The sequence below is a fragment of the Centropristis striata genome, chromosome 1 (assembly GCF_030273125.1).
Source record: "Centropristis striata isolate RG_2023a ecotype Rhode Island chromosome 1, C.striata_1.0, whole genome shotgun sequence".
NCBI lineage: Eukaryota > Metazoa > Chordata > Actinopteri > Perciformes > Serranidae > Centropristis > Centropristis striata.
Genome location: NC_081517.1, coordinates 29,995,763 through 30,010,229, shown reverse-complemented (window position 1 = coordinate 30,010,229; position 14,467 = coordinate 29,995,763). Strand labels below are relative to the sequence as shown.

General features: G+C 38.9%; 1 protein-coding gene across 2 annotated transcripts in view; it reads right to left on the bottom strand.

Annotated features, from left to right (window-relative positions):
• Nucleotides 1-6,852: 6,852 nt before the first annotated feature.
• Nucleotides 6,853-14,467, bottom strand: part of dlc1 (DLC1 Rho GTPase activating protein) — a 95,049-nt gene continuing 87,434 nt past the window's right edge. For both annotated transcript variants that reach the window (XM_059337575.1, XM_059337581.1), the window contains 7 exons: nt 13,747-13,954; nt 12,986-13,202; nt 12,420-12,534; nt 10,484-10,699; nt 9,046-9,263; nt 8,736-8,909; nt 6,853-8,388 (listed from right to left, as the gene is read on the bottom strand). In XM_059337575.1, the coding sequence (XP_059193558.1) occupies nt 8,289-8,388; nt 8,736-8,909; nt 9,046-9,263; nt 10,484-10,699; nt 12,420-12,534; nt 12,986-13,202; nt 13,747-13,954 (1,248 nt within the window). In that variant the 3' untranslated portion in view covers nt 6,853-8,288. The remainder of the gene's footprint in view (nt 8,389-8,735; nt 8,910-9,045; nt 9,264-10,483; nt 10,700-12,419; nt 12,535-12,985; nt 13,203-13,746; nt 13,955-14,467) is intronic.

Genomic DNA, 14,467 nt, shown 5'->3' with positions numbered 1-14,467 from the left:
GCACAGGGAAAAAAAATCATGAAACGAATTGTAATAACTAAACAATCTTTAAGACAGACTTTACCTAACTGAAGAACTGAAGCCCCATAAAGATAAGATAAGATAAGATAAGATATTCCTTTACTGATCCCCCATGGGGGAAATTCAGGTGTTGCAGCAGCACAAGTACAGAGTAAAAACAGATTAAGGTAATAAAAATAGAATAATAAAAATGAAACAGATTTAAAAAAAAAAAAAACAATAATAATAATAATAATAATAATAATAATAATAAAACAGTATAAAATGAAAATACAAACAAACAAACAAGACCAAACTAAAAAATAAAAAAAACTAGGAGTGCAAATATGTTAAAGTGGCAGTGAATTGGAGAACATATGTGCAATGAGTTGTGCGTTTCAGTCCAGTGCCGGTTTAAATGTTATTGTGAAGTGGGGCAGGGGAAGACAAACTGTGGTCTCCACTGCTGTTATACAGTCTGATGGCAGTGGTCACAAAGGAGCGTCTGAAGCGACCTGCTCTTTGGTGGTGAACTATGTTGTTGTGAGGAGATTGTAGCCCATTGGTTCCCTGAACTTTGAGGATCTTCACTTTAACATAAATTAAAATAAAAATGCTTATTCACCAAAAATATATTTAAAAGCTTAGTTTCAAGAGGAATTTTTATTTTATTTTAATCATACAAAATTGCCAAGCCTTAGTGATTTTATGCCACCAATAAATTGCTAATTTAAATAAGATAAATAATTACAGAATTTAATATATATATCTTCAGACAGATTAATTTTTGGTGCATTAGTACATTATTGTAATGTTTTAGGTAGTGGTGAGCTAGTGTATGGGATGATAAATGTGATGTTGCTGAGCATGATAATCGTATTCCACTCAACCAGCAGAGGGCAGTGTTGGACTGTAAAACAAACATTAAATTGTGACTTGTAGGATATCAGTGACCTCTTGTGTTTGCCCTGAGAGATTTCAACGAGGCACCAGCTGGACATGTTCAATGCCACACAGGTTAAATAGGAACATATTTGAAGGATAGGAACTAAACATCCTGAATCCCAGGGAGAGAAGGATGTTTGTGCTGGTACATCCTCGTTTTGCTTCTTTAGTAGTCACTATCATGCCACTTTATTTCCCTCCCTCCGTCACACTCACACATATAAATGTGTCACACTGTGTCACCACATCAGTGGGATTTGGATTTGACCCTGTTATATTTTTGATTAGGTCATTAAAACAATTAGACTGTGTGTGTATAGGTGTATGTACACCAACATGTTTTTTTTTTTGCAGGACTGACAAACAGATCTGTTTTCCATTGCTCAAAAGCTTTACTTCCAGCCTTTGGAATTTCTGGAATATGGAGATATGATGAGGAATGATGTGAGGTCAGCTGTAGAAACACTGGGTGACTAAATTCTGTCGTTCTTTTCCATGTTGACTCTCAAAACACGGTGTTATCAATGATGACATACCGTTTCTGTTGCCACAACAATACCAAGTAATCCATCAGAGCATTCCAGTCCACATGAAGACGTGTGACCCAGAGTTCCTCTCACAAATCTGGCACGTCGGACATGCTACTCACTGCTGGTGTTGTTGTGTACGACAGAGGAAACTAACGGCATGACATGATGTGATAAATGAAACAATCTGTAATAAGCATGATAGCTGGGTGGTGACCACTGTTATGTAAGGAAATTTTGCAATGAAAACTAAGCATATGCAAGCAGATGCAGAAAAATGTGATTGTTTGCAAAATGTCATTAGTTTTTTTGAGAATGCTTGACATGTAGGTGCCAAGTCTACTTATAAATGTGATTTTGAAAGAAGAAAGTTTGTTACATTTTCCTTTATTTCTCTCCTTCCTGTTAAATACCATCACAAAGCATAATTTTGTTGTTTGTAGCACAATAACCTTTAATTTCATGTAATGCAGAAGTGTAATAATCAGTATCTGTATGTATTGTGTAATTTTCCGCAGCTGTAGCGTACCGTAAAAGCTTGAAAATGCACCTTGAAATGCTTAAAAAGTGCTTGAATTTGACTTTGGAAAAGGTGTCAGAACCTTGCTAATCTCTTGGTGCAAGAGGAAAATAGAATGGGACGTACAAGACTATAAAAATAAAACTTTAAATAAGAATGACACCTGGCATAGATCCAGCATAACCTTCACACTGTTCTGTTGCAAACCGAGTACAACATTTTTGATAAATGTAGATGCATGCACTTGCACGCTTGCATTCATTTATCAATGTGGGAAACGTTCTGCGGCTGATTCTCAAACAGCGGTGCAGGAATGCAGCCCTGCTGCTGACTCTTGGTCAGCCTTATCTGGCCCTGCATAATCTCCCAGAGGTGTTTGGGTTCCCAGCAGAAATACATACACATGTGCATGCAAAAACATACCGCCATTTGGTGTGAGTGTGCACAGACACAGACGAAAAGAGATAGAAAAAAAAGGAACAGACAAAAAGAAAAACAAACAGCAAAGACAAATCTGTCGAATGAATATGACAAATTCAAAATCAAGAACAAGCACACTTCTGCGGTTTCATGTGTCTCTTGGAGGCTCTGGTTAATCTCTAGTTCCTGAGTACATGAAGTGCTCATGGCCCAACAGAAAAAAGTGAGTGCGTATGCCAGCACAAAATGTAAATGCATTGTCTTGGCTCCAGCGAGCTGTGGGCTGACACAGTCAAGTTAACACTTGTGGAACATGTGTGGAAAGTACCTGTCCTTGAGTTATGTAAATACACAGTCCAGCTTTATAGATCATAATAGTTCCAGTGTACAGATAAGAGAAGAGTGTGAGCAAAACAACTGACACCTTCGTACAGTATGCAGTGGTGGAATGTAACTGAGTACATTTACTCGAAGACCATACTTAAAGGGAAATATTGTACTTTTTACTTCACTTCATTTGTCTAACAACTGAAGTTACTTTACAAATTACAGTTTTTCATTCTCTTCCTGTCGAGTAAAAACCGCACATCTTCACATGTGCTGATTTTTTTATCTGTTATTTTATGTGTTGAGAAAATTCTCCTACTCAGCTAAATACTATGCTATAGCTAAAACTATTTAAAAGTGTCTTGGATCAGCTGGAAAATTCATCATCACAAATGAGAAAACAGGGCTTTTTCTCATGAAAACATGACTTTTAAGAGAAATACTGTTGTCAGAGGACAAGCGTGATACAAATGTTTATATAATACATTTACATTTATTACATTTAAATTTATTAGGGCCCGAGGAGGCAACAACCTGCGAGGTCCCTATTGTATTTCGCAGGGACCAAACTGTTTTTGTGTCTTTTTGTTCTACACCTAGGGATTGTAAACCTACGCCCAGAGGGGAGGAGCTGAAACTCTGTGTGCAATGGATGGGAACTGTCATTTAAAATTGAACCAGTAATGCGCTGTAATTGTTTTGTGTACAAGGTCTCCACGTTGAGCTGTGGCTCACCAATCAGTCTGCTAGACCACTTTACTATTTGGTTGACTGAGTTTTTATTTTTCAATGAGAGGTTGCCGTCGGGGTGCGTGCGTTACAGGGGCCAGTCTATACCACCCCTATGAATTTCATTGCCTTAAGTGTTGTAGTGTGGCCACGGTACCAAACATGAAATTAGACTGCCACCACAGTGCCACCTAGGGGCAGATCAATAAAAACTTAAAGGGTTATCCTCAGGAGGGCATTGACAATAGTTGTACCAAGTTTTGTATAATAATGCACAAACTATCCCTTTAATCCTCATACAGTGTCTGAAGGAGGACTCTTAACTGATATGTATAAGTTAGAAGAGGCAGGTAGCAATGGTGGAAAGTAACTATGTACATTTACTCAAGTACTGGACTTTAAAATTTAAAATTTTGAGGTACTTTTATGTACATTTTATGTAACTTTATACTTCTACTCCACTACATTTTGAGACATATATTGTACTTTTTATTCCTCTATATTTAGCTGACAGCTTTAGTTACTTTTCAGGTCAAGATTTAAAATGAAAAACATGATACATTTAAAATGATTACCCATTTTTATAAATTAAACCACTTAAAAGTTTATTAGGTAGTTAAAATGAGCGGAGTGGAGTCATTTCACAGTGTGGTATTAGTACTTTTACTGAAGTAAAGGATCTGAACACTTCTTCCACCACTGTCTTTTTTACTTCTTTACTTTTTTTTTAACATTTATTTTTCTTTCTTTATTTTATTTTATTTTTTAATTATTTTTTTATATAATTATTATTATTATTATTATTATTATTATTTTTTTTAATTTAATTTAATTTAATTTTTTTAATTTAATTTAATTTTTTAATTGTATTATTATTTTTTAATTATTATTTTTTCTGCGTTTCTGCGCTTTTTTCTCCTTCTGCGCATGCGCGGCTTTTCTGCACTTCTGCGCATGCGCGGCTTTTTCCACTTCTGCGCAGAACCGCAAAAAGCCGCGAATGCGCAGAAGCAAAGAAAAGACGCGCATGCGCAGAAGCGAAGAAAGGCCGCGCATGCGCAAAAGCTCATGCGCAGAAACGCAGAAAAAATAATAATTAAAAAATAATAATTAAAAAATAAAAATTAAATTAAAAAAAATTAAATTAAATTAAAAAGAAAAAAAGAAAAAAAAGAAAAAAAAGAAAATTACAAAATTAAAATAAAATAAAGAAAGAAAAATAAATGTAAAAAAAAAAAGTAAAGAAGTAAAAAAGACAGTGGTGGAAGAAGTGTTCAGATCCTTTACTTCAGTAAAAGAATACCACACTGTGAAATGACTCCACTCCGCTCATTTTAACTACCTAATAAACTTTTAAGTGGTTTAATTTATAAAAATGGGTAATCATTTTAAATGCATCATGTTTTTCATTTTAAATCTTGACCTGAAAAGTAACTAAAGCTGTCAGCTAAATGTAGAGGAATAAAAAGTACAATATATGTCTCAAAATGTAGTGGAGTAGAAGTATAAAGTTACATAAAATGTACATAAAAGTACCTCAAAATTTTACTTTAAGTCCAGTACTTGAGTAAATGTACATAGTTACTTTCCATACAAAACTTGGTACAATTATTGTCAATGCCCTCCTGAGGATAACCCTTTAAGGTTTTATTGATCGGCCCCTAGGTTGCACTGTGGTGGTAGTCTAATTTCATATTTGGTACCGTGTCCACACTATAACACTTAAGGCAATGAAATTCATAGGGGTGGTATAGACTGGCCCCTGTAACGCACACACCCCGACGTCAGCATGCCCCGACACGCGTGTACTGCGAGGGCCCGTTCAGTACTGCTTGTTACTCTTTGGTTTTTATACTCATGTTGTAATTTTTAAGCAACCTCTGGCACAACAATTTCTGTTGGAATAAATTAAATTCTATCTCATCTTAAACATCTACATCAATAAAACAAATGTACATATTAATGTAGCAGTAAAACGAATCAAGAAACATAATATATAATAGTATAACACTGACAGGTAACATTTCACTCTACAGTAATAATTAAGTACATTTTGCTGACAATACTAATATTTTTGAATGTAGAGCAGAGTATTTTCACAGTGTGCTATGATTACTTTTAGTGAAGTAAAGTAAATGTTCTGAATACTTCTCCCACCGCTGACAGTACATGCATGGAAAAGATGTCTCTCCTCCTTCATGTGGCTACTCGTTTTGTCGAGTGATTCAAATCATAAAGGCTACATTAGCCCCCACTGTGACCCTGGGACCCCCCTTTCTTTGCTGCATGACTGACCCCCCTCCTTGCTGAGTCTGCCAGGTCCAGACCAGGCCAGCTGTGGTACAACAGAGTCCATTGTCTTCTGCTTTATGAAACTGTTATGTAAGAAACAAGACAAGGAGTGAGATCATCCTCTACCAAGCTCACGCCTCTCTGCCCCAATCACAGATTTATTGGTGTGGAATGAGGAGGTGGATGTGGCGGTGAGGACAATCCAGAGTTAGTCTGGATCTGAGAGGGTGTAAGCTCCCAGAACAAACCAAGAGTTCTTTTTTTTTTTTTGATATCTCACTTTTTAAGAGAAAATTCAAGCACTTATCAAGCACATTCATGGTGCCTAAATCAGAAATTTCCAGACCCTCAAAGCCTTTCTTATCACATTACAATTGTGAATATTAAAGTTTACATAATCCACTCATTCCGACAGTAATCAATGCTTACTGTCACTTTATTTTACCAGGTGTTCATACTGATTTTGATCGGATGTTTTGATCATCATTTTAATTTCTGGATTAAGGGATCAACATTAGTATTTTTAGTCTTCTTTATATTTGCACTTTGGTCTGTAGAGAAATGTTTTTTTCCAATTCCAATGTTTGTCTAGTAAATACAGTAGAATAGACAATAAAGTTTACCTTTGCCCTTGAACATACTATAATAACAGATGAACACAAGAACAGAAAGCCTTTAAAATCATTTAGTGATTCAAGGGATATATTCAAGTTCAAGAATATTCTTAACCTTGAAAACAGTCAAAAGAAGCATTTAAAAAAAATGTACAAACCCTGTTTTTATTTTTTCCATAAATCGTCTTTTTTATGGTGCAATTAGGGGGAAAAAAATTCAAAAATGTTGGTGTGACCATTTTAAGAATAACTTGTATCAGTTTTTGCAAATTAAATCTTCAAACATTGGTGCAAATAAAGACAAATTAAACATTTTTTTTTATTTTAATACATTTAATAGTGCACTTTGATTAACCTGTACAGAAATAATATTAATAAAAAAGATAAAACATTTGTTCATTTCTGTAACACAAAGCTTAACATTTACAATAAAATAAAATAAAATGGTATGATACAAAACAAACATATATCTGAGGTATAAATATATTTGTTTTAAATTAACTGTAATTGTCATGCGTTATTATTTGGCGGGGACACAGTTAAAAGGTACGATATGAACAATGGCTTAGCGAATTAATCATACAACTCAACAAGACAAATACGCGCCCTCAGATTGAAGCGTGAGTGTTACGAATCAAGAAGGTTACGAGGACCTAAATCTCTTACTTCTTTTTAAACACTGACGAGACAGCACAGAGAAAGAAGCTTACACTAAGATTGCTTTCCTTCCTTTGAAATCACACAAACATTCAATCTGCCCTCTTCTTTACAGTAAAACCTGTAAAATCTCCACCTTTATAAAAGGACCATTTTTTCTCTGTTTACTTCTCATCTCTCATGGCCAGAGGTTTCTGTTGCAAGTTAGAACATTGCGTTGTACATGAAAATTATTGTGAAAGGAATACTTTGTTTTTTTTTAAACGTATACAAGTGAATTGACTGTGCTCTATCTCTAACATTTTTTAAGGGGAGGAAAAGCTAAATATGGGAAATCTACTTGTTTTAGCTTTTTTCTTAATTTGGTCCATTATGTTGGATCTGTTGGTCTAGCTTTGTTGGTGTGATCCTGTGAAATATGCAACATTCTGTCATTCTGTCTCAGTTCCTTATACCTTGTTACTAGCTTATACCACCCATGTATCTTCTACAAAAAAAAGAGGAGACACCTATTTGTTTTATTAGTAAATGAGGCCATTTTTCTTTGATCGTTCCTTCTGTTTTTGGTGAGCCAGCCACCGACTGTTATCTGTTTGCCTTCCTCTACTGAAACACTTAAACTCTCTACGCATCGCACTAAATCCCGTCTATTGTCTCTTCTCACTCTGCATATAACCAGCACATTCACATCTTTCCTCACCCATGAATTCATCAATCAGCTGACCATAATATTGTCTATTATTCCTCCTGCTGTAACAGAAAAGGGACAGAGGTAACACAAGACACACAAACCATTACTGTGAACAGAATACTGTATGTACACGTTATGCTGCCACTGGAAACCAGTGTGAGGAATATGTAGTTATTAACCGTTTGCTGTTTTGAACACTCATGCACACACACTCACTCACTCAACCCCCTTTGCTTCTCAGAAGCAATAGCACCCTTTGGATAAAGTCTAACATCCTGTATCAGCGACATCATGTCCTTTGGCCCAGATAAATGTTTGTATGCCACGAGTCTTTTTGGCAGCACACTGAGAGCCCCGACAGAACAGCTTTATACAATAACATCAGTACGTTGTAACAAAATCAGAGCAAGAAAAGTCCTTCAATCCAGGATCCGTCTTTTAGATGTGAGTGTTAAGAGGCCTGGACCTCTCTGTTGGAATGGGTGGAATGAGTCATTCTGAGTCCTCTGTTGGATCCAAATTATGGTCTGTTGAGTCTGTTGTTGCCCAAATTGCAAACAGATTTCTCATTTGTCCATGGGCACGGTGAATGAGTCACGTATCCGCGCCACCTCAGCAGCGCACAAGTGTCCATACAGTTTATTGTACCACTCTGGGAAACGACCCCTGAAAAAAATTAAACACACATGTTGTCAGATCAATGCGCCAACAGCTAAAATACACTAAATGACCACAAAACTAGGATAAAATGAGTACTTCACCCCGAAAATGACCATTTGTATATAAACTGAGTCCAAGAGCATCCAAAAACGGATAGAAATTTCTTAATGAATTGAAGTAAAAGGGGGCTGCATATTTAGATTCTTCATTCAGCGTGGAGGCAAGTGAGAAAAACGTCTTTATTAAGAACTCAAGAAACATGAGGAGAGTCATTGATATTCAGATGGTCATTTTTCAAGTTTCCGTTGAACTGAACCCCCGTTTTTCTTTGCTCCTGTCAGTCATTTACTCACCTGCAGTCGTTCCTGGAAATATGTGTGAGTCTGGATTTGTTGGTTCCACAGGGCTCGATGAAGTAGCGTGAGGTGAGGACATTGGCCCGAACGCCTACAACAGGTGCGCCTTCATGCTCCACAGATGTGCACACAAGTGCACACGCTCCCTTTGGCAGGTCTGTTAGCCAAGTTCTGGTAGAGAGGGAGAGAGAGTTTGGATTAAATTACAACATTAAATCAGAGCAGAACATTGGAAAACAAACATTGAAGCCAGAGAGAAGTGAGACAGACAGGGAGGAAAAGAAAAGGAAAATGGGCTAATTTCTACCTGAGCACTACGTGGTCTCTGGTGGGATGTGGAGCCATGGTGTTCCTGACATACTGGTAGACCTCCGTCCTCTCATCCAGGGTCTCCACCACCCGGCTCTCGAGCAGGTCCTCGTCCCAGTAGCCCTGCTCCCGCAGCACTCGGGTCAGAACCTCCTCAGGACTTGCAGGCACCTCCACGGTCACCTTCCACAGTCGCAGAGGAAAGCCATCATGCACCTGAAAAACACATGAAAAAAACAAAAACTTAACATGCAGTTTTTTGTTTGAATGTTATATATTGGTATAATATTTTGCTTTTACATGACAGCAGAGAGAGGACAGGAAATTAAAGTGGAGAGAAATTTGGAATGATCTGCAAAAAATGTCTGCGCCTCACCGCCTCCTGCAAAGCCAAGTCTGCTCTGATTAGTCAATGTTTCAGAGACTTCTGCATCTGCACTCTTTGTCTCTGCACCATCATTGCAGCCGGGGAATGACTCACTGTAGTGGCACTTTCTACCTATATATGTGACAGCTTGCTTGTTTGAATACATACCTTTGAATAGAGGATCTGTGAATTTCTCTGTGTACTGAGCATTTTAATTCTTCCACACCTAGGCCTTTTTTAGAATCTAAAAATAAATCTTATTCTTTATGATATGGGACCTTTAATGTAATTACTGTAATTATTTATCTCCAAATAAGTGTATTGTGATCATCATTAACAGTCGTCATGGCTAAGTGAATAACAAGATAAATTTGATCTTAATCTGTCACAGTATTAGATGTTAAATACTTGGGATCACAATCATGATTTTTGTCTCTAATCTCATCAGTCATATTTACAGAAATTAGCAGTGCTATTCCAGCCATCATTTAATGCACAACAGCCAGGCTGTTTCAAACCCTCCCGATGCCTTTCAGCCAAGTCAGCTGCTCCGTTCTACCGTCAGATGATAAAGAACACTCTGCGCCTTGTGACTCTCAAACTGCAGAAAAGATAACCTCATACAGCGCCCTAGCACACGAGACACAGGAAATGTAGGCCTGGGATAATTGTGAGGTTGTGTATGTTTGTGTGTGTGTGTGTGTGTGTGTGTCTGTGTCAAGCTGATGTCATTCTGGGACGGAGTCCAGTACTGGGATGGGAATGAGAAGCCAAGGGCCAGGCCGGTTTCACACGGATGTGTTTCTATACAGGAAACCCTAACTGCTGGTTTTCCACTCGACATTTAGAGGTGCAGGAGAGAGGGAGAGGCAGACGCAGAGAGGAAAAGAGAAGACAGGAAGCACAGATAGTTGAAAAGACACTGCATGCTTTGTGAATGGTGGCTTGTTTACACACTAAAGATGGATTGGCAGATGATAATCCATCTTCCGTGAATCCGTCTGCCGCAAGCAAACAGCCATAAGGACTGAACATAATGTGTAAGAAATGTCATCACAAATGGGCTTACCTTCCTACAGGCCAGCTCGGCGTGCTCGGGTGTGGAGCAGCTGTCGTAACCTTTAAACTTGTCCTTGGCGTCTTTGAGGAGGGCGTCCAGGCTGTCCTGGAGACAGGCCCTGTAACCACCCTGCCCGGCCTCTTCCTCTGTGAGGTCCTCCAGCCGGCGTGGCAGCAGCGCCTGCTCCACATAGGAGTTCCTGCAGCGATTCATCTCCTCTGGGATCTGTGGGAAAAGAGGAGGAGGACAATGAGGGCCCAGTCTTATCTTTCAACAAATTCTAAATTAACATTAGAATAATGTTTAAAGATGGAAACACACCACTCTTTCCTTTTCTCTCTCTGTCTGTTTGTGCGTGTCATCTTTCAGGTTTAATTGAACACTAACAATATTACCGTCTAAGAAAAGGATTTTCATTAGATTTAGTAAATGCTTGTTTAAATGGAGGCGAATTACAGTCAGATATTTCATAGGTCATCCTTCTTTTATGAGCCTCCACAAGCAAATAAAGATCCAATTAAAAGAAAATAATTTGGGAGGTAATTGGGTTTACTCGCTGTGTGATGTGACCATGACAGGAAGCCAGGAAGCAATCTAATTAACTCAACACTAATGACCCACAGTGTGCAGCCTCTTAGCTTTGGCCGTGACATGTCAGAGAGGACCGCACTGGGCAGAGCGGCATTTTAGGCTGAGTGGGATTGAAATTGGATTAGTAATAGTGTAATTTGCTGATTATTTCCTGTTTATCCATTCAAGTGCTCTCCTTGTGGAGGCACAGAACCACACTGGATGGGGTGGATTTGTGGGTTTTGGGACTTGAGTTCATGCTTGAGTTTGGTTTATATGAGCAGAGACGGGAAGTTAAGTCCAGTTCTGCCCAACAGGGGCATTTGAAACAGAAGGGCGGTTGGCACATTTACTTTATGTAATCATAACATTGTTTGACCAAATGACAGCATGAATTGGATCACTGAGTTATGTAACTGGGACTATGTTTGTTTACGGGGCAAACACGGGGACACGAGGTATTTGGCAATGACACGGTACAGTTAGCTGGAGGTGACATTATTCTGTCAGCAAACACACCTTCATCCACTTAAGTGGCAGGTTGTCACTGATATCACAGTCAGTAAAGCAATCTGACTTTATCTTTGACTTTATCTTTGAATGTGACCTCTTAAAGGGACAGTCCACCCCATAATAAAAAATACTTTTTTTTCCTCTTTTTTTATCAATTTAGATTGTTTTTTGTTACGTAGATGTCTGCCTTCTCTCTTATATATAATGGAACTGGGTGGCACTATACTAGAAAGAAAATAGTTCCTATGTGAAACTGCTCTTAGAAAAGTCTGTGGATTATCTTGAATAAAAGGATCATGATTTATGGAAGGGCAGTGCAGTTTAAAAAAAAATCATTTTATGCCCATTTTAACACCACAACACTCGGCAACTCACACCAAAACAGTCTAGATTGACAAACTGAACTACAGGTAAAAGTATAAATATACATTGTTTAATTTTGTGAACTTTCCCCTTTAAGCTTTTAATTACTGTACGAACTTTAACTTTAAAAGTGAGCATTCATCCACTGGATAAGAGAGACGTCTAAAGCTAGAAAAAATGAGATACTCTCTCCAAGGGTCTGTTGGCTCTTGGCTTTTGTGGATTAAAAGGAAGCAGAAAATATAACCCTGTAATACATGTGAACCCCTTACTTGTATTGTCACATGTATTTTCTCTGTCTCTGCTATATTTGTTTACGTGACTCACTTTATCAACAAGTACATAAAATGACTATCTTTGATTTAGTGGTATAGGTCTGGTGGGTGGGAGGGTGGGGTGGTGACCAGGTAGTTATTGTCTGTATTATGTTTGTATTTTGTATATAGTAAAAATCTCAAACAAAAAGACCTTGTTCATGAGAGTGTTGTTAAGTACTGACCCGGAAGAGTTTGCTGCACTCCTGAATCATGTGTGCCAGGCCGTGAGTAGCAGCCAGGTTTTCATTCAGGTCTCTCTGGTCCGGCTTTCCCAGTGTCTGCTTTCTGTTCATCACCCTTAGACCAAGACAGAGGGCAAAAGAGGACGACAAGATTAGTAACAGAATCTATCATGGAGACAGTGGGTGTGGGAGATGGTGGAGGAAGCTCCGGGGGTTGAGGGAAGAAAAAAAAAAACTGTTTTACATTAGACACCTGATGAAACCTCTTCTGGCTAAACAAAATATGTTTTTTTATTAGATAAAGATGTTTATGTAACCTTGCTATTTCCTCTGTCTCTCTCGCTTCCTCTCCTCTCTCCCTTTTTCTTCTCTCTCCTCCATCTACAGTATCCTGTTCTTTTGTTTCTTTAGATTGACACTTTCCTGTTTTGAGAATGAACAGCATATTGCATGTTATATAAGCTGCTAATACAATAACTGTGTCAGTTGTGGCAATCAAAATAAAGGCAATGATATAATTACAATTAGCTGATTACGGCAGCCTAGAGGGACTTGAGGACACACACCTTGGGGAGGAGCTCTCCTTGCGGCGCAGGGTGTTGAGGTGGAAGAGGGAAGGGGCGAGACAAACAGCCAAGTTGGTGGGAGTCATCTGGTTCTCGGACACGCTGGCCGTCACGTCGCTGAGCAGACAGAGCAGCGTCCGCAGCGCCTCGCGGTTCTCGTCGGGCAGCAGCAGCACGGCAGCACGCGCTGCCTGCAGACGGAGCTCTTTAGGCATGTCTGGAGAGGAAGAGGGAGAATGTCATGGCTCGTCCTTTAATATTATATGAAAAGAAATGACTAATAACCACTGGCATGCGACATTATGTCATCTTTGAGTCCGCTGGTTAACTTAGGAAGGAGTTTGTGTTTGCCTGCCAAGATTGAGCTATGATGGGATCTGTGTGGACCTAAGTGTGTTATATAAGCCTGCATGTGTGTGTACACTGTATGCTTCATGCTTCATGTGCAGGACTGGTTCTGTTTCCCCTTATATAAACAGTTCCTAATGCAGCCATTGCAATCATAGAGGACTTGAGGGGATGTCCATATTAGCAATGAGCCACAGAAGGATGAACCAATCACATTTATCACCTCATCCCACAGGTATTTCCTGCACTCATCTTCTTTGTTTTCTTTTTACGGTTACACAATTTTCTTGCTTCATGGCAGGCAAACATCTACAGCTCTAAAACAATACACTGTGCGGCTGTGAATGTGAACTGAAGGAATGTATTGTCTCGACAGGATTTTGTTTATACTTTGAATGTGAGTGTATCCTTACACTGATAAATCTGCAGGAAGGTCTCAGACAGTTTGCTGGTGAGCAGAGGTTCTGGCAAGTCTCTAAAGTACTGCTTCAGCATGTCTGCGACGTCATATGCCGATTGGCCCTCATAGTTGACGCCTCCCCCGTCTGCGCCGCTCGCCTCGTTCATCTGACGAAGAGCTTGGATGCGAGACTTTACGCCTGATTTTCTGAACAGACCAACCTGGAGAAAAAGTGAGGGACACAGAGAGAAAGAGTTACATCATCAGACGTACACAGAAATCTGATAAAGTCAGCTTTGAACTATAATTCCTCTCTTAGTCTCAGAGTACAGTGTTTGATCCTATCATTAAGGCGTATCAAAATGATTCAGGTCCCAAAAGCGCATATGAAAAACATCCTTTAAAGCCACAGACTGTTATCGTTGAAAAATAATATTCTGACTGATCCCCAAATCCAGAGCTTACAGTCAATACGGTTACATCACAGTAGATCCTGTTGACTGTATTTACTAGAAGCTCCCATGACACGCTGTCGGCATTCTTGTACTGAATGTTGTGAAGGACCTCATCAGCGGCCTTTTAAGGCCGTATGAAATGGCAATGTTGGGGAGGAAAATAGAAAAAGGCCTTTGGCTTGTCCAGCCTGAATATTTTCCATGAGCTTTCACCACTTCCAAACAGAGGCGCCTTGTCCGGCTTTGAAAAGAACACCATCACTCTGTTTTCTGTTTTGC